The following is an 18749-nucleotide window of genomic DNA, read 5'->3' as shown; positions in this document are numbered from 1 at the left end:
TCTTATCCCTGCAGAAACTCTACGAAGTGGGAAACAGGAAAATCCTCGTTTCACAGAGAAGAGAACCAGGGCTGGGTGTGTGTGTGTGTGTATGAGGGGGGTGAGGGGATGGTTCAAGGTTATAAAACTGCTGGGACATGGTGCTGAAACTTGAGCCTGGCCTGTTTGATTCTTAACATTTTCTGAACTGTACTGTCTGAATGGCCACATTACAGACAAGTCATTGAAAAATACATTTTTAAAAATCATTTTAAAGATTCATTTGAGAGAGAGAAAGAGAGAAGAGGGGCAGAGGGAGAGAATCTTTAAGCAGACTCCCCACTGAGGGCAGAGGCTGATGTGGGGCTCAATTTCATGACCCTGTGATCATGACGTGAGCTGAAATCAAGAGTCGGATGCTGAACGAAGCCACCAAGTGCCCCGAAAAATACATTTTGAAGAGTAACATAGAATCAGCAGGCACTGAGGATGTACTGGCTGCAAATTTAGCATGGTGGTTAAAAAAGTTACGACTTTCAGATGGGCTCCCTCCATCAGTAATGATTCTTGAGGACTCTTGGTGCTTAAAGCTCTCTGTAGGAGAAGGAAGCAGTAAGCCACATGATCCCAGCAAACAGCAACTGGGCCCGTCTCACAAGACAGGGAGTGGAACAGGAGCGTTAATGTGACACTGGCTGAATACACAGGGATGAGGGAGAGAAGAGAGAGGAGCCTCCCATTGGCAGTGCTTGCACCTCTATACCTGGTTCAGGAGACAGGGTTTGGGGTCTGACGGACACCTGGTTTCGCCTCTTTCTGCAGCATGGCCTGGAGTGAGCACCGTCCTGTGAGCTGCAGTATTCTCACGCTACAAAAAGGGGCTAGTGAGGGCGAGCTCACAGAAGTGTCCGCTTGTGTTTGACATGCATGTTCGTTAAATCAGTTCAGTTCTTAAATATGTTCTTGTATAAGGTGATGTCAGGACACGGGAACAGCCCCCCAGCAAACACAAACAGCCCTTGGGCTTTTGGATTCAGCCTGGTAGGCTTCATACCAGGTTCGCTCCCCCACCCCCCAGTGAGGCTTCAGTTATCTGGCAAATGCACAAAAGAAAATAAGTTGCATGTAGCTGCCATCATGAAATACCCAGAAAGTCACCTTGGAGGAAAACCAGCACTTCCAAGAAAAAACAGAGACACAGAGTTCAAAAAAGGGAAGCTTTGTGATCAGCCAGTTGCCCCTCCTGAAGGTCTAAATGGGCTCTGTGATTGTTCAGTGAATTGACAGTTCCTGTATTACTAAATCAGAATCCCCGAGATGCCTCCCAAGTGGTAGGGTTGATTGGGACAGAGGAAAGAGGGCAGCCAGCCCGCACTTGGTGGAGGGTGGAGGAGCTGGGAGTGGGAGCCCGTGCTCCCTGGGCTGGGACGCCCCACAGGCAAGCTGAGGGTGCAGCACCAGGGCTCGGCTCTCCCATCCACGGGGTTCGATAGGCCATCTGCCTGCCGGTCTCCGGACATCTGGAATGACTATGGACTTGAGGCTCCGCAGCTAACAGTTTCCTATCTCATCTTTCTACCATTGACCAAAGTTCAGATCAGGGTGTTCTTTGCTTTATGAAATAATATTCCAGAATATATATTTGAAGACATCCAATCTGTTGAACATGCAAAATCTGAGGCCTTATGGTGTGTTAAGATGTGTGAAACCCTTTTTGAAGTGGTTTGTGCATTTTATTCCAGACAGCCTTTTCCCTCAGTCCTATGTGATACAGTGGAATTATTTTGGCAAGACAGTCCCATGACAGAAATGGAACGTGGTGTGATGCAATGACCTTTTATGAGTTGTAAGGGGAGCCAGTGTTTGATGTGAGAGATAAGGGAAGGGAGGGGCAAAGTGGCAATTTCTGAGTTGACCCAAGGGCCCGATTCTGAGGTGGTCACACCTCTAGAGCCTGCCAACATTCACAGGTGGTAACACAGACCCTTGTTAGTGATGGGTGGTCTGGGATTCTGCTAGAAGTTAAAGAGTATGGAGAAGCCAAAAGATCAATGCAAAAAGCATCTTAGAAATAATGCAAAAGTCTTAGAAATAATGCAAAAAACATGCAAAAATCATGTTGGAGTCTGGAGTGCTCTAACATCCAAACATCCCTATTTGAGTGTCATCACACTATGTGACCTGTGACGTCCTCAACCTTTAGGTTCCTCACGTGGACCTCATGCATCACCATGGTTTGTTCTGCCAGCTGCTAACATGCTTCACAAATGCGTGGGTAGCAACTCGTACTTGGATTTATACTCTGATCACACGGTTACATTGACAGTTGTACAATGTATGGTTACATTGACTCTGATCACACGGTTACATTGACTCTGATCACACGGTTACATTGACAGTTGTACAATGTATGGTTACATTGACTCTGATCACACGGTTACATTGACGGTTGTACAATGTATGGTTACATTGACTCTGCTCACACGGTTACAATGACAGTTCATCCTGCATCCTGAAGCAAGAGCGTCTACTCTCGAACTGTGGTTCGTCACAACCACTGTGTTTGTAGAGAGGCAAACTCCACGGTTCCACTGGCAGCAGGGCTCATTTGAGGGTTAGAGAACTCAAGTTTTATTTTTCCTGTTGTCTGTTAAATCTGGAAAGCTCTGACTAGGTTTTCAGACACAAGTGAATTATTTGCTGGAAGAAGGCATGCTGGACACTGCGTACTGAATTGTATTTTACTGTATCCCTGATGGTAAGATCCTGCCAGATGGTATTTTACAAAATTTGTTGGTTAATTGTTGCAGTGTTGACAAGCCTGACCTTCTGGAAGTGCGGCAGGTAGACCTGGCGGGCACTGAGGTCTGTGTCGGGCTCCCGCATCAGCAGGAGCCATGGCGCCTGAGTGCTCCTGCATCCATATCTTGTGGTGCTGGAAATATTTTATGATGCGCACCTTGCATAATCAGGAACTTTAGACAGGTGTAGAAATGGTCTATGGCTGGAGCGTCTGGAGGCTGATCATCTGGGGAAATCCAGCAGAACACGTGTCCAAGGGAAGCTCCGGTGTCTCCTGAGGGGGCCATGCTTCCTAGTCTCTCGCTCTCTCTTCTTTGTTTTCACTCTCTACATTTGTTCTCTCCCATTCATTACCTTCCTTTCCTCTTCCTTTTCTCCTCTCTGCCCTCTTCCCCCTCTGCTGTTCTCATCCTGGGGATGGCTGACGGGTCTGCTTGATGGGGCTTACTGGCCTTGTCCTTTGACTCATCTTCATGGGTTTTCCCGGCTCTTCTTGTCTCTGGTCTGCAGCCTCCCCTCCCAGATGGGCAGATGTGTTCTTCACGAGGAGCAGGGTGTGTGGGTTTTTGGTGACTGCTCTGGATGCTAGTTTATCTGGCCATGCAAAGGGCGCTTACCCAGGAGCAGCAGACTTTTCAGTCTTCATTAGCTGTCCCACAAACCCAGAAGGTGGGCAGCTTTCACCAGTGAGTTCTGCTAAGCTTTTGTCTCAGTTGTGGACATGTTCTTCCTCTCCCAACAAAGGCCATTGTCTTTGTGATTCTAGATCGAGGAAACTCGTCAGAACATCGACAAGATCTCAGAGCACGTGGAAGAGGCTAAGAAACTCTACAGTATCATCCTGTCTGCACCGATTCCTGAGCCAAGTAAGTGTTCCTTAGAGCTGAGTCATCCAGCGTCGGCCCTTGGCACTGGGATTGAGCCAGTCTTTCTCCTGTGAGCAGCAGGGAGTTTGTGCGCCGCCCCATACTGTGGACACACTGGGTGCTCTCCGTTCCCCTTTCCCTGCCTGAGCTCACGCTCCCAGCGCGGCCAGCTCTTGTCTTCATGGTCCTGTGGAATCCACGTGGCTCTGCTCTCCTCTCCTTCCCATCCAGCCTCTCTCATGACTGCAGTGACGCTGACTGCTTCTCACGCACCTCCCCCCCCAATCTCCCACCCTTGGCGGTACCTTTGTGTGTGCTGTTTCTCCACCTGAAATGCTTTTCCCTGTCCCCAACCAGATCCTGCCAGATCAGGGCCACCTTTTTTCCATGAAGTGTCCTCCCATTTGTTGCTGCCACCTCGGCAAACTTTCACATTTTTAGAGTGGTGCTTGAGGCTGAATTTTAGGTTCCTTAAGGACAAGGAATGAGCCAGACAGTATTATCTTGCTCTGAATTGATCAGTGGCTCCCTAGCACCTGAAGGTTAAAACTGGAACGTTTCAGTGGAGCATGTTGGAATTGTCTTGATGCCTGCCCTCTGTACCTTTTCCTCCTGCCACCCTCCCCACGTCTCCCATACTTTAGCCAGATTGAACTTGGGCTGTTCCCCCAAATAGTTCTTGTCTCATGTCTTTTACATGTTGTCCCTTCTCCCAGACACTCTGCTCTTCACCTCCTTTTCTGTCTGGTTAATACTCCTCCTTTCATCAAGACGTGGTCTTACTGTCATCTGTCTTTAGAAGCGTTTCCAGATCCCTCCAGGCTGTGCGACGAGCCTCTTCATCACCGTCCTGTGCACACCTTGACCAGAACTCACACCTTACTCCGCACGGCACATAAGAACAACAGATTGATTCGTCCCTTGTCCCTTAGTAGACCCTGAGCCCCTGGAGGCAGGATCTCTCTTCTCTCTGAAGGCTTGGTGTCTAGCTCAGGTCCAAGCTTGTAGCAGGGGCTGAAACATGGTTTCTGAATGAATAGTCGTGGCCAGTGCTTACTTTGCTCCATAGATCCTAGAATAGCATTGTGCACGTAGTAGGTATGTCATAAATATTTGCCTGAATCTAGTTGGCATCCCTTTTCTCAAAAATCCCATGAAACTCTCTCTTACCTTTGAGTTGAAGCCATTGTGGTAAACCAGATGATTTTCTCATCATTTAATTTTGTGTGCCGGAGAATACTTGGGAAAGCTTTTTTTTAAAATTCAACTTAAAGTTAGTTAACATGTAGTATATTGTTAGGCTTAGGTGGAGTTCAGTGATCATCAGTTGCATATAACACGCAGTGCTCATTACATCAAGGGCCTGCCTTCCCTCCCCTCCAGCAACCCTCAGTTTGTTCCCTAGAGTTAAGAGTCTCTTATGGTTTGCCTCTTTCTCTGTTTTTATCTTGTTTTTCCTTCCCTTCCCCTCCCCTATGCTCATCTGTTTTGTTTCTGAAATTCCACATATGAGTAAAATCACATGGTATTTGTCGTTCTCTGACTCACTTATTTTGCTTAGGATAGTACTGTCTAGATCCATCCATGTTGTTGCAAATGGCAAGATTTCATTCTTTTTTTTTTTTTTAAGGTTTTATTTATTTATTTGAGAGAGAGAGAGTGACAGAGAGCATGAGAAGGGAGAAGGTCAGAGGGAGCAGACTCCCCATGGAGTAGGGAGCCCGATGCGGGACTCGATCCCAGGACTCTGGGATCATGACCTGAGCTGAAGGCAGTCGCTTAACCAACTGAGCCAGCCAGGCGCCTCAAGATTTCATTCTTTTTGATGCGAGTAATATTCCATTGTGTGTGTGTGTGTGTGTGTGTGTGTGTGTGTGTATGTGTGTATGTGTGTATGCACATGAGCGCACGCGCACCCCACATCTTCATCCATTCATCCGTCAGTGGACATCTGTGCTCTTTCCATATTTTGGCTGTTGTGGACATTGCTGCAGTAAGCATTGGGAAAGTTTGTTAAAAGATAGCCTGTAGGGCTCCGGCTGTGGGGGTTTTAATTCTGCAGGTCTGGGACCAGGGTGCCTAGAAAAGTGCCTTTTAAATAGGCTGTCTGTGATTCTAAGGACAGATGCCTGGGAGCGTCCCAGGATAAATACTGCTGGGGGTGGGAACCTGAGAAAGCTCCCACCTCCTCTTGATTGGTGAGGCTCACAAAGCAATTGGTCTAACTGATCCTGCTTGCCTTTGTTTACCCAGAAACCAAGGATGACCTAGAGCAGCTCACGACCGAGATCAAGAAAAGGGCCAACAACGTCCGGAACAAACTGAAGAGTACGAAGGGAGCAAAGGGAACAAGCCAGCCCCAACACCACCCCCTCACTTCCGCTGGGCCCAGAACCACCCCCTCACATCTGCGGGGCCCAGCTTTTCGGGACCAAAACGCATCCAGATGATACACTTGTCCCATCTTCCTTTGCGGTTTGGGCACTGCCCCTGAAAGTTTGCCTGTCCTGGAAGCAGGACTGTAGTCGAGAGAGTGCAGAACTGAAGTGTGCTGCTGGCTGCTGAGTCGTTGTGTGACTTGGTGCTTTAACTGAGTCCCTTGACTTTTCTCTTACCCGTCCCATTTCCCAGTGCCTGCATCCCTGTGGACAGAAATGCTGGAGCTGTCTAGATGCAGAACATGTTATTATTCAGTCTGCAGTCATTTCTTGGGGGGCCAGGTCTCCACCACTTCAGTTTAGACCTTTGTTCAGTGAGACCCCGGTCACAGACTGGGTACCCCTGGGGCCAGAAAGGTCCCTTTCTTCCAACTGCACTTTTGCCCCGTTGGTTTGGGAATGCAGGCTGTTGGTCAGGGAGTGGAGGCAGCACTTACCATTTCTTCCCCCCAAACAAATCACAGTCCCTGTTTTCTTGGGAGAGGGGGAGGTGGCTAGGGGCAGTTTCCAGTAGTAGCTGGGAGAGTGTGCAGAGCCCTGTGTGTTCTTATCCACTGCCCGCTGGGTGGGGGAGGTGCTGTCCTTGCTCTGTTCTGCACACGAGAGGACAGGAACACTAAGGTGACATGGCCTTCCCAGAGTCACACAGCTAGCGAGTGGCAGGGCAAGGATTTGAGACCGAGCCTCCTGCTGACAGAGACTCTTGCTGTTAGCTGGGCCAAGGTACAGTCAGACAAGACTTGGTCCAGTAAAGGGTGTGGGACGTGAGGCCTCTGGCTCCCTGGTGAGCTGGTGTGTCAGGACAGTGGATTCCTGTTGTGTCTACATCCGCGGGCTGGGTGTGAGAGGGGGTGCGGGAGCCTTGCACTGAGCTGTACGTCTTGGAGGAGAGCAGCGATGATGTTGCCGGAGTAAGCTTGCTGTGCTCCGCAGGTATGGAGAGGCACATTGAGGAAGATGAGGTCCGGTCGTCCGCAGACCTTCGGATTCGGAAATCCCAGGTAAGACGTTCCCTCGTCATTTCATCCAGTCTTAATTTTGTTGTTGTTGTTGTTCTTAGCTGTGGAGCCTTTTTTTTTTTTTTCCAAAGTACAGTTCTTGTTTGGACTCATTTGGAAGAACTGGTAAAAGATTTCTGCCCAGGCTGAAGCAGGAGAGGGGCCAGAGTCTAGGCCTTGTGGCCCTTCTGCCACCCGGGGCTTCTCTAAGGAGGCCCTTAGAGAACTTCTGAGGGTCCTCCCCGGGCACAGCTGCAGAATTATTTGCCTCCTGAGGGCATGGAGGTTTTCTCTCTGAAGATTATGGTCATTAGTTGTCCAGTTTGGAGTTAGGCTCTCCGGTGGTGATCAAAGATATGATCCATGTCCTCAGAGAACTGTCAGTCATGTTCAAGTGGCATGAGGAGGCTGTCACATAGGACCCAACAGGAGAGCGGTGGGAAGACTCCGTGATGTGCACGGTGCTCTCAGCATTCACAGAGCTCGGGCAGAGTTGGGGGCAGTCAGAGGGGGCTGGGCCTTGGGTGGGCAAAAGTGGCAACGTGGACAGGCTCAGGGGTAGAGAGGTTCCTTTAAGAGGCATGGGGACAGGAGTGGTGGTTATGTTAGTAGCAGTTGTGGTAGTGATGGGGGTGGGGCAGGGGTGAGGGGCAGAGAGAGAACATGGAGAGAACAGCCTGTCTGGAGAGAAAAGTTAGTTGTGGGCTCGTGGCCATTGAGGTTTTTGTTTTTTTATTTGACAGACAGAGATGACAAGTAGGCAGAGAGGCAGGCAGAGAGAGAGGGGGAAGCAGGCTTCCTGTTGAGCAGGGAGCCCGATTCAGGGCTTGATCCTAGGACCCTGAGATCATGACCTGAGCCGAAGGCAGAGGCTTAATCCACTGAGCCATCCAGGTGCTCCGTGGCTGTTGAGTTTTTATCAAGAACTTAGTGCTGTACTTCAGAGATCTTTGAATACCTGTCCGGGGAACCAGATAGCCTGTGTCCATTTCCTTCAGCTTGCAGTCTGTTAGGAGACAGTCTGGGAGCCTCCTGAAAGCGGAACCAGAGTGGGGGAGGGCCGAGAGGCAGGTGGGTCTCTTGCTGGGCTTCTGCAGTGACTTCGGTTTGAATGTGCGTGCTGCAAATACTGGTGATTTTGCAAAGGTGAAGCCAGTAGGCGTTGATGTGGAGAGGTGGGCAAGGAGTAGAAATCATGGTGAAGACTGGAACACAGGCACAGGGGGCTGTTGAGTGAATGCATTGCGTTATAGGCAAGGGAAGATAGGGAGGTCAGGTTGGGTAAGAACTCAAGAATTTTGGCAGGTTTTGGATTTGGAAGGGAGTCTGGCAGCTTTAGAAAGCAAGCCAAAGGTTGTGCCAGAAAAAGCCAGCTAGTCGTGTGGATGCAGGGCTCTCCTTTGGCCTCAAGATTACCACGTGAGGTCAGCAGGCGGGCAGACAGATGCTGGACACATGGCTTGGAAAAGTCAGCAGACTCTCCTGATGGTGTGAAGTTAGGAAAGCAGAACGCTGAGTCTCATACCTGGTCTTTTGCTTCCAAGACCAATGCTGCCGCAGACTGGGCCATGTGGGGCGAGGGGTGCGGGCTCTCTAACAGTGTGGACTCCCTGGCCTTCCGCTCCCGGGGGCTCACTGCACTCGGATGGTTCCCACAGCACTCCGTCCTGTCCCGGAAGTTTGTGGAGGTGATGACCAGATACAACGAGGCTCAGGTGGACTTCCGTGAACGCAGTAAAGGGCGAATCCAGCGGCAGCTCGAAATCAGTACGTGTGTGAAGTTTGGCGCGCGCCCCTGCGCCTTTCCCTGCCACGGGCTGTCTGTCCCAAGTCGGGAGAACTGGTAGAGCGAGCAGCAGCCCCCCTGCTTGGCCTTCTGCCTGCATTCGCACCCGAGCCCAGGAGAGGCCTTAGATTACCAGCGTGTCTGATGCCCATTGTGGCTGAGGGTGGCACGATGCTTGTTGGGCCCGGGTTCTTTGGTTCCTGGGGGTGCCAGCATTTCCTCACACGGAGGGGAGGTGCCCGCTGACAGTTGCTGTCCTGGGGACCTATGACATCTTTTTGTTGTGTCTTTGACAGCATAGAACATTTATGAGATGATAGTATGGCGCCTGGTGCTGTGAGGAACATGACAGATGTGACAGACATGACGTGACATTCAGGGACTCGGGGCGCTGCAGGGTGCCAGGGGCTCTAAGTGGAGGAAGTGTGTGAAGCAGCACGTGGTCAGAGAAACACAAGTGTGTCTGGGAGTGCTGCCACTGTGCAGCCTGGGAAGAGGGAGCCCTTGGGAAGAGCAGTGTGGGGTGCGGTGGAGGAGGGTGGGCTCACCTGGGAACTGGCTCCCGATCCTCTGAGGCACAGTGCATGGGCCGGTCAGCTCTCTGAGCAGGAAGGGATGTGGTCAGACTCGTGCTTCAGGAAGTAACCGCGTGTCATGCTAAGGGTATACTGGATTAGGGGAGAAATCAGAAGGAAGCAAGACACATGAGGGGCTCTCAGGGGTTATAAAGGCCACCGTCTTTAGAGTGAAGTTACCGTGTTCCCACGTGGTAAAAGTTCCAGAGACTTTTTTTTTTTTTTTTTAAGATTTTATTTATTTGAGAGAGACAGAGATAGTAACAGAGAGCATGAGCGAGCATGAGCTGGGAGAGGGAGAAGCAGACTCTTTGCTGAGCAAGGAGCTCAGGATGTGGGGCTCGAGCCCAGGACCCTGGGATCATGACCCGAGTTGATGGCCAGTGCTTAACTGACTGAGCCGCCCAGGCGCCCTTTTCAGGGAACTTTGAATTGGTGTGCTTTGATCTTGTATTTGATGTTCTACTTCTTTCGTTATAAAGCTGGCAAAAAGACTACAGATGAGGAGCTAGAGGAGATGCTGGAGAGTGGGAACCCTGCCATCTTCACTTCTGGGGTGAGTGTCCAGGAGCTGGGATGCAAGTCCCTGTCATGGAGAGGGGAGGCTGCCATGGAGCTCCGTGTGGTTGGTGAGGGCAGGGCTGCAGGTGCAGGGAGGTAGTGAGGCAGTGGGCTTGGCTGGAGTGTGAGTGGGGGCTGTGGCGGGGGTGCTGGCTGACCTTGGTCTTTGTGTGGCCTGTTGTAGATCATTGACTCTCAGATTTCCAAGCAAGCCCTCAGTGAGATCGAGGGGCGGCACAAGGACATCGTGAGGCTGGAGAGCAGCATCAAGGAGCTTCATGACATGTTTATGGACATCGCCATGCTGGTGGAGAATCAGGTAACGGCCGCGGGCACCACCCTGGGCAGAGGGAGGAAAGCTCAGGTCCTACTGAGAAGGGTGGACTGGAGAGTCAGGTGAGGTGCGGTGGGGGAATCATCGGGAATCTTCACATGGGGTAACAGGATCCCAGTGTCCTGGAAAGGAACGCCCTCCTGTGTCCGTCTTAGCCTTATCCTCTTGCCCGCTCCTTCGGCCTCACTTCTGCCTACTGTGGGGTTCGATGCGCTTGGTCAAGTACTGCCTCCTTCTGTCTCAGCACCTCTTGTGCCCTTTTACCTGGGGATGTGGGTTCTTAATGGGGATGCCTTAAAGCGGTCTCCTGATGGGAACTATCTCATGGGTGACACCAAAGACAGGATCATTTCCCCAGTTCATGGTGAAAAGTTATCTTTCCCAGAGGCTTTAATTTTTTCCCCATTTTTGTTTTCTCTTCTGTGTGTTTTCCCCAAAATTTTGGCACTTTTTGCTAAGCAACAAGAGCAGATAACAAAAGGAAGGAACGGTAGGATCATATTTATGGGAACACTCGAAACACCCATGGTTTGACAGCTTATTTTGTCCTTGGGCTGCTTGCCCAAGGCCGTGCATCCCTGTCACCTGTACACGGTGCTGGCTCCACATGGTCAGGTGGCCACTGGTCCTTAAGACGCAGTCAGAGAAGCCTCGGTGACCGTGCGTGCCGCCGTTACCGTGAACCCCTGGCCGCTCTGCCGCCTGGGAAGGACTGAAAACTGCTCCTTGTGGAGGGGCTGCAAAATCCAACTGAAGCCCGAGCACTGCTTGGCTGGTTTCCGACAGCCGTCCCCTGCTCAGGGCCCAGCGGCCTTTCCTCCGTCCCCTTCTGGCCTTTCGGACCATTCCTCAAGTGCCCTCTTCCCTGCTCTTCTTTTTTCTCTCCTCGCGGCCTTGCTGAGGACTTGGTTTGAGAGTCGAGTGTTGGTAAGTGCCTTTCTCTGCTCACAGAGTGCCGTCAAGCAACGGGTTGGGTTGAGGTTGAGGCAGGTCTCGGTAGGGGAGGGCGTTCCCATCCTAAGATGCTCAGAATTAATTGGAGTGACCAGACTTCCGTGTCAGGAAGTAATCGCTGGGAGATGGTTGGGAACCTCACCAAGAGACTGTTGTCTCTTAATAACCTCGTAGATATAAGATGTAACCAGATAGCTTAGGTAAACCCCGTGCCTGTCACTTAGTGGCTTGGGAGTATCTTGTGGAGAAAGCGGATGTTCCCAACCATGGGCATTTACAGAGCAGCTCCCGTTTGCTAGCACTGTTCCGAAGCACAAGTCCGCACACTTGCCTCAGGCCAAATGAACTTGGTTCAGGTCTGCACGACCAGGAAGAGGCCAGCATCCCAGCTATGCCCTAAGATACTCTTATTTTAGTTCCTCTCCTCATATGCTTAATTAAAAACAGAGCAGTGGTGGTGGGATTGGTCTTAGAACACGTATTTACCAGGCATCTTGACAGTGTGCTCCAAGTGCCCCCCTGCAGTGCCTGTCCCCAGAGAACTGGTTCACTGAGGGTTGCTTGTGTGCGTGACCACCACCAAGGACTGGGGAGCCATAGGTAATCCCATGGAAGATGGAACGTGTGCCCCACACAAGACTTCCCCATGCTCCTCTTTGCACTGGGGATTATAACAGAAAGCCCCATCCCCAGTGAGCTCTGACTGTCCCGGGGCGGGTTTATGGGGTGTGACTTGTGTCTGTCCTTTGCAGGGTGAGATGCTAGATAACATAGAGCTGAATGTCATGCACACAGTGGACCATGTGGAGAAGGCACGGGAAGAAACTAAAAGAGCCGTGAAGTACCAGGGTCAGGCCCGGAAGGTGAGACTCTCCAGCTGCCTTCAGAGAAGAGAGTCCATTCTCCTTGCTGTCTCTTGCTCTTTCTCTCCTCCCTCTGCCTGTCTCCTTTTCTGCTGCCACCACCTCTTGCATCCGGGCAAAGGGAGCCATGATTGACCGTATCGAGAACAACATGGACCAGTCAGTGGGCTTTGTGGAGCGGGCCGCAGCGGATACCAAAAAGGCTGTCAAGTATCAGAGTGAAGCTCGGAGGGTGAGCACCTTAGTCTCCACGGGTCCGGCTTGCTCCTCCTCTCTCTGGTGCTCCCCACCCGTGTCCTTGAGCCTATGCTTTTTCTCTCTGTCCCAGCTTCATCCCAACACCTGTGTCAGCCTTTCCCAGAGAGTAGCTCTTCCTTCCCTGGCGTGCCTTGCATGGATCTGGCACACATGTTCTCTCCCCAAGAACCCACACTTGAAGGCAGTTCTGCAGAGTGGATGCGTTGCCCAGTGTCACTGCTAGTCTTCTCCTAGACAGAGCTCATGATCCTTTCAGATGTCACACTTGACTCCTCTGTTCTTCAGAAACCTGTTCACTCTCCTCCACTCCATTAACCAGGCCCACCCCTCTTTCTCTGCTGTGAACCCGGTGCTATGCTGATCTCCATGTAATATTACCTCCTATGTTGTGGAACACCTGTTATTCCTACTTATAGGTGAAACAGTTGAGCGTCAGAAGTTCCGTAATTGGCTTCATGGTACCGAGTAGTATAGGAGTGGGATTCAAATTCAGATTCCAGTCATGTTCTTTCCCCTGTACCACTGTTATTCACTCTCTTCCACTGCCCCTGTTGCTTGAGGACTTCTAAGCTTCTCTGCCCACTGGGGTAGCCAGCTCTGGTGGCTTGCACTTTTTAGACCGTTCTTTTCTGACTACTTCTCCTGGGCTCTGATACTTTCGTTCTTCAGTTCTTTTTCTTCCTACTTTACCCATTGCTTGTGCAGGGATTCAAGGAGTTGGGAAGTTATTTTACCTGATGAATCCAGGCTGGCTCACAACAGGACCACAGCCCTGACTGGGTCTGATGGGTGGACGTGTGCTTTAGGGGAGAGACAGACAGAAGTTTGAAATTAGAACTATTTGAAAACATACACTTCTTTTTGAAAAGGAAAAATTGGTCCCTTGATACCATGGCCCGTTGTTGCTAGGAGATCCTGTGATGGTTTTTTAATCTGTGCATGCACACAAGACTGAAGTGTGAGCTAAGAGCCGACAGAAGCTCCGTATTTCCATTTGCTGGCCTTGCTTGCCAGGAAGTCACTTAAGATATGTAAAATACCCCAATAGAATGTCTTAATGTAGAGCTATAGTCTTTTTTGGGTTGGTAAGAGGCTTTCAGTGTGGAGGTGAGAGGGGTTGGGTTTTGGATGAATTGTTATTTGGTTGTTTCTAATGATGGTTTGTTTTGTTTCTCTTATCCTCTCCAGAAATTGATAATTATCATTGTGGTAGTAGTGGTATTGCTGGGCATTTTAGCATTGATTATTGGACTTTCCGTTGGGCTGAAGTAATGGTGGCCCGAGTGGCTGCTGCACTGAAATGTAAGTAAATGGAAGGTTCTCGGGGATTCTGGATTGGCTGTCTCTTGAGAAATTGGCCTGGGGTTTCACAGTGCTCTCCTTTTGTGATCGTCCTTGGAAACACAGAGCTCTCTCGGACTTTTCCATCGCCTGTGCCTTCTTTCATCTCCTTAAAATACTCCTCTGGGCTTCTAGCCCTAGAGAAACTTCTCTTCTGGGCCAGGCTCCCATTGGTTCCTCTCCTGGGGACTCTGTCCCAGCGCTTTTCTTACACCGTGTGTCACCATCTTTCCTGACACCTGAGCACCACATTTTTGCTCCTTTCACTCCGGAAGCATGCTCCTAATTGGGAACAATCTGTGTCCTGGGTCTGGGGTTCATCTTCTGAATTCTTGTTGACTTTGGTGGATGTTGGGCTTTGCTTTCCATATCCTTTTTAGTGTCAAGAAAGCTCTGGGTTGGGGTGTGGGGTGGTGCGGTTTTGCTTGTGGCTGATGGGTGGATCTTGAATGATAAAGCAGTTAACATTTTTGAGTGTTGAGTCATGCCAGACCGTGTACTGAACACTTCATACACACATCCTTGAATCCCCACAATACCTTCTGGAGGTAGGTACTGTTGTTTACTGTATTTTACAGGCAAAGACACTCAGGCTTAAAGAGATGTTAAGTCACAGGACAAGTTTGAACACACAGCTGATGAGGGGCCTAGGAGAGTTCTTTCTTACGTCTTAGCTTCTCTTTGTGAAATGAGGTAGCCATTTATCATTGTCTACAAAGTCTAGAGAACCTTGGAGGAGAGCGAGTTTAAAATTTAGGTTATCAATTTCTTTAAAATCTAGTGAAAAGAATAGAGCTGACCACTGAATCAGGGCTTCATGGGCATAGCAGCATGATGGGAATGACCTAATTGGCACTGTTAACACATTTGTAACTTCATAAATACTACTTTTCTGAATAAGGTATAGGATGTAGTGTTAACAAAAACCTCTAAAACAGAAACAGTAAACAGAATTAATTTTTAATATTATTGTTGATTACCTTGTGGCATGCTCACACACTCACACATGGTCCACAGACTTCAGAGTATATCATCAGTGGTTTTAGACCCAGTCCAAAAATCCTGTGCATCATTCCACATCACTAAAATCTCTTGGTGAATCTAATTTTCAACGCAAGATTGTGAGTATACTCTGAATTACTTAATACTTCCCCAAAGTTGGGAGTTTTGCGATTACATTGTTACTATAACGAATGGTGTGATTAATCTATATTTTTCTCATTTTTATTTTCTCTTTATTATGAAATCAGAGAATTCGGATTGCTGAGGTAATAGATACAGATGTCTTCAATACTTGACACATACTTCCATGTTGGTGCCCAGACCTGATCCTTCTTTTCATTTTTGCTTCCGTGTGCCTCTTCCTTCTTCCTGCTCCTGTGAGCCGGAGGGTCTCAAAGTCAGATAATTATAGCACTAAACAACAACTTCTTCTTGAGAATGTAAATGAATCCCTTTTTTTAAATGAGGAGACTTATGAATGTATTGTTTTTAGTTGACTTACCTGATGTCCAAGAGGCTGCCTCTCGCTGAGCAGTGTTGAGTTCTTTACTGTAGTGTGTTCCATGTCCATGAAGTCAAGACTGGTTGCTCCTTTTAGGTCTGGACCCACCTCTCCCTCCCATGTGGCCTGAGGACGAGGTCTCTGAACAGGAGGGAGGGAAGACAGCCTACCTTTGACTCCCTAGTTCTGTGCCAGGTACTATTCTAAGATAGTAACATGGTCCCTGTTTACAGACGGGAAACTCTGAAGCTCAGTGAAGTTAAGAAACTTGTCCTGGCTTACCCAGCCATTTAAGAGGAGCAGCCATGATGACCTCTGAACTTCTCTTTATTCTTTTCATGGTGTAAGAGAAGTGTGGAGCAGAGGAGTAATGGAGCAGAAGATTCTAGTTCTGCAGCTTGTATTTGAAAAGCGCTGATGAGGACCCTGTAGAGAGAACAGGTGCTTTTGTGCAGTGACTGCCTCCTGCTGATGTGACAGCCTGTGTGAAGGATTGCAAGAAGTCCAGGGACTTTTTTTTCCCTCTCTCATAATATAGCTTTTTGTTTCTGTCACAGCAGGATATTTAGTTCCGGATCCGTTCCTGTCTTGGGTTTGTCTATAGGATTTCTCGGGTTTAGTGTTGACTTCTCCATCGCTTTCCTTCTTTGCAGTGACATCTGATCTTCTGTCTCCACCTTCTAGGTTTGTGACTAAGTGTTAATGTTGTTCTCCACCATCATTCTGTGCACTGATCAGCAACTCCTTCCCGTGCCTCTCTTAGAACCCGATTTCACTCCAGCCTGGTGTGGCCACCCTTGTCTCCAGATGGGAATGGAGTTTGAATGGCTTTCCTGAGAGAGAGTGGGACCTGTTCCTTTGTTTCCTTGTAACCGTCCTTGGACCTGACCCAGCAAACAACAGCCCCGGAGGAAGCTAATCTGCCTGATGTAACCCTGAGTTCTCAGAACCTTCTCCTGCCCCACCAACTCTGAAATACCTTCTCTCCCGGACAGTATGAACCAACCCAGCTTCTCTTTGTTCCCTCTGAATGTGTCAAAGTAAGCCTTGCACCTTGGAAAGCCGATTCCAAACCTTCCCAGGGTGCTGTATTTTCTACCTCATGGAGTATTCTTCTCCCAGAAATTGCAACGTATTTTTGAGGGGTATCTTTCACAACACAAAGGGATTCTTCCAAGTGTGGCGACAGTAAGGCTCAGCTCGAGCCTTGTACTTGGCAAGGTCTTGGTCCTCACAGTTTGCTGTCCCTGTGTCTTGAAAATATGTGGAACTGGCAGATGTCATTTTGGTCTTAGCAGCTGACTTGTTTGAAGTTCAGTCTTAAATTAAGCTCTTGGTATGTTCAGCTTCATGGCTGACTTCAGTCTTTATGTTGTGTTCTCTCATGTTTACTCAAGGAGGCACCAGGATGATACGGTTGTCTGAGGTTACCATTTGTAAAGGCTGAAGGTATGAGATATTTGTTTGCCTCTTTGAGTCTTAGAAACTGGCTGTTCTCCTTTGGAGTGATGCTTTGTGAAGCCACTGCCTTGAGGCCAGAAATAACCAGGCACTTAAAATTGGGCCAGGGACAAGGTGCTTGAGTCTCAGGTTCTGGAAATGCTTAGACTGGTGCGAGTATTCAGTCATTCATTTCATATATTCCAGATGTATTTTTATAATCATGTGTGAGACGTACATATATATTTGCCTGTCTCTCTGAGGAAGTAGGAAACTAGAAATGGAGAATATTATAACATCAAAAAAAAACAAAAACCTTGGGCTGGGCTAAAAATTAGGTAAGACATTTGCTTATTTACAAATGAATCACAGCAGAAATAGGATCTTCCTGTGTCATTGAGAAACCTTGTTTTCTGGATGAGTACTGGGACGATCATAGATCTTTGGGGTTAGGACTACACTGATCCCACTAAGTTTTTCTGCTTAGCGGACAGGTATGACAAGTTTTGGCACCTCTCCTTGCTGCTGCATAGGTGAGGCTTGTCCTGAGAGTATCCCACAGCAATCTGAGATCATTCCTGGGGCCTTTAGGATGATCCTGTCTCCAGGGCTGAGTCAGCTGGGGGAGACCGGGGACTACTGAGTAGCTGGTATTGCTACCAGGTAAATGAGCTTGACAGGTTCTTTGTCTCCCCCCAATTCTTATCATGGAGGAAGCAACAGCCAGGAAATGATTTCAAGTGTAGTGACTATGGTGACCCAGTGGTGAGCCCCTTAGATTCCCTGCCAGTCTCCCTGATGTATAGTTGAACTTCGACACTCTAGGATAGAGTGAGCACCTAATCCAGGCACTGCCCCGAGCTTCCTTTGCAAAGGCTGTGTACTCTGTCATTGCTCAGCACTCCGACAGAGCCAAAGGGATACCCTCTTCCCATGGCTATGAAGTCAGACAGTGGACTGGCTCCAGCAACGAGGGAAGACAAGCTCTTACCACAGGCCTTTGTTGAGCCCTGGGGCTTAGTTTGGAATACAACAAGTGAAGGGTTTTTTGTCATTTGTGTTTTTTAAATGTAAACTTGATTATTTTATTGATAATTTAAAAATAAATGACTTTATATTGATTGTGAAACAGTTCTTGCTCTATTTCCCTACAAAATAGTGGTTGGGTGCCACCATGTGGTGGTTTTTGTTTAGGTTTTGGAAACAAGGGTTACAGCTTTTTATCCATGTGCCAGACCGGATGGATCAAAAGTTCTAATTTTTGAAAATGCTTTAACTCTCAAAGAATACGGTTTAACTATATTTGAGTTTCAGGTTTAAGGTGGTCTCCCTAAGAATTCAGTTCACTTATCAGGAGTATCTGTCTCTAGGAGGAGATGGGGTAACTCTGGTGTGGTGGGAACCAGAAAGCAGAACAACCTACTGAACATCCTCAGAGACTGCTGTTGATCTCATTTTGAATCTCTTGCCTGAAAGCAACGCTTCTAGTAACATCCTGGGTTCTTGAAGCCAGATCCATCACCCTTTCCCTTCACGTCTTCCTCCGTGTCTGGATCCACTTTCGCCTTCCTTCCCCTGCAACTCTGCACAGTGATGCTGCTTCTCACATGCTTTTTCTTTCCTTGTCTGGATGAGCAGAAGAAGATCATGATCATGATCTGCTGTATTATCCTTGCGATCATCTTAGCTTCTACCATTGGGGGCATATTTGCCTGAAAAAGGTGAGCCATTTGTGGGGAGATTTTTTTCTTTCACTTACTTGAAACTCTTATATGCTTAAAAGCACTTGTCGCTGGTTCCCCAGATTTGGGAGGGAACAGGTATTAGACTAGAGAAAGGCTGGAGAGAACAATGAGAAAAGGTTTCATAGAGAAATAAGGATGAATAACGCGTTGGCTATAGATGGGGAGGCAGGGGGCAGTCTGCTCTGTTTAGAATGATTTGTAGAAGGATGTTGACTTCCTGCAGCAAAATTTGGGTGGTGGTGTCGGGAATGGCTAAAGGAGAAAGAATTAGTTCTTGCACTGGAAGCACCCCTTTCTAGTAGGAG

At 48.7% G+C, this 18749-nt stretch overlaps 1 protein-coding gene across 2 annotated transcripts in view; it reads left to right on the top strand.

The window, feature by feature from the left end:
- Positions 1–16170, top strand: part of LOC111150120 (syntaxin 3) — a 37805-nt gene extending 21635 nt beyond the window's left edge. The window contains exons 3-11 of one of the 2 annotated variants that reach the window (XM_022507485.1): positions 3548–3647; positions 5901–5975; positions 7019–7086; positions 8742–8850; positions 9927–10000; positions 10190–10324; positions 12046–12156; positions 13603–13716; positions 16023–16170. In XM_022507485.1, coding sequence (XP_022363193.1) covers positions 3548–3647; positions 5901–5975; positions 7019–7086; positions 8742–8850; positions 9927–10000; positions 10190–10324; positions 12046–12156; positions 13603–13686 — 756 coding nt within the window. In that variant the 3' untranslated portion in view covers positions 13687–13716; positions 16023–16170. Of the gene's footprint in view, positions 1–3547; positions 3648–5900; positions 5976–7018; positions 7087–8741; positions 8851–9926; positions 10001–10189; positions 10325–12045; positions 12157–13602; positions 13717–15943 lie in introns of both variants that reach the window. The other variant, XM_022507486.1, reaches the window with a different exon arrangement.
- Positions 16171–18749: the final 2579 nt, after the last annotated feature.

This window comes from Enhydra lutris, unplaced genomic scaffold (genome assembly GCF_002288905.1).
Source record: "Enhydra lutris kenyoni isolate GAN:26980312 unplaced genomic scaffold, ASM228890v2 scaffoldscaffold22, whole genome shotgun sequence".
In the NCBI taxonomy this organism is placed as follows: domain Eukaryota; kingdom Metazoa; phylum Chordata; class Mammalia; order Carnivora; family Mustelidae; genus Enhydra; species Enhydra lutris.
Note: the sequence above shows the minus strand (reverse complement) of the source record. Positions and strands in the feature narration are given on the sequence as shown.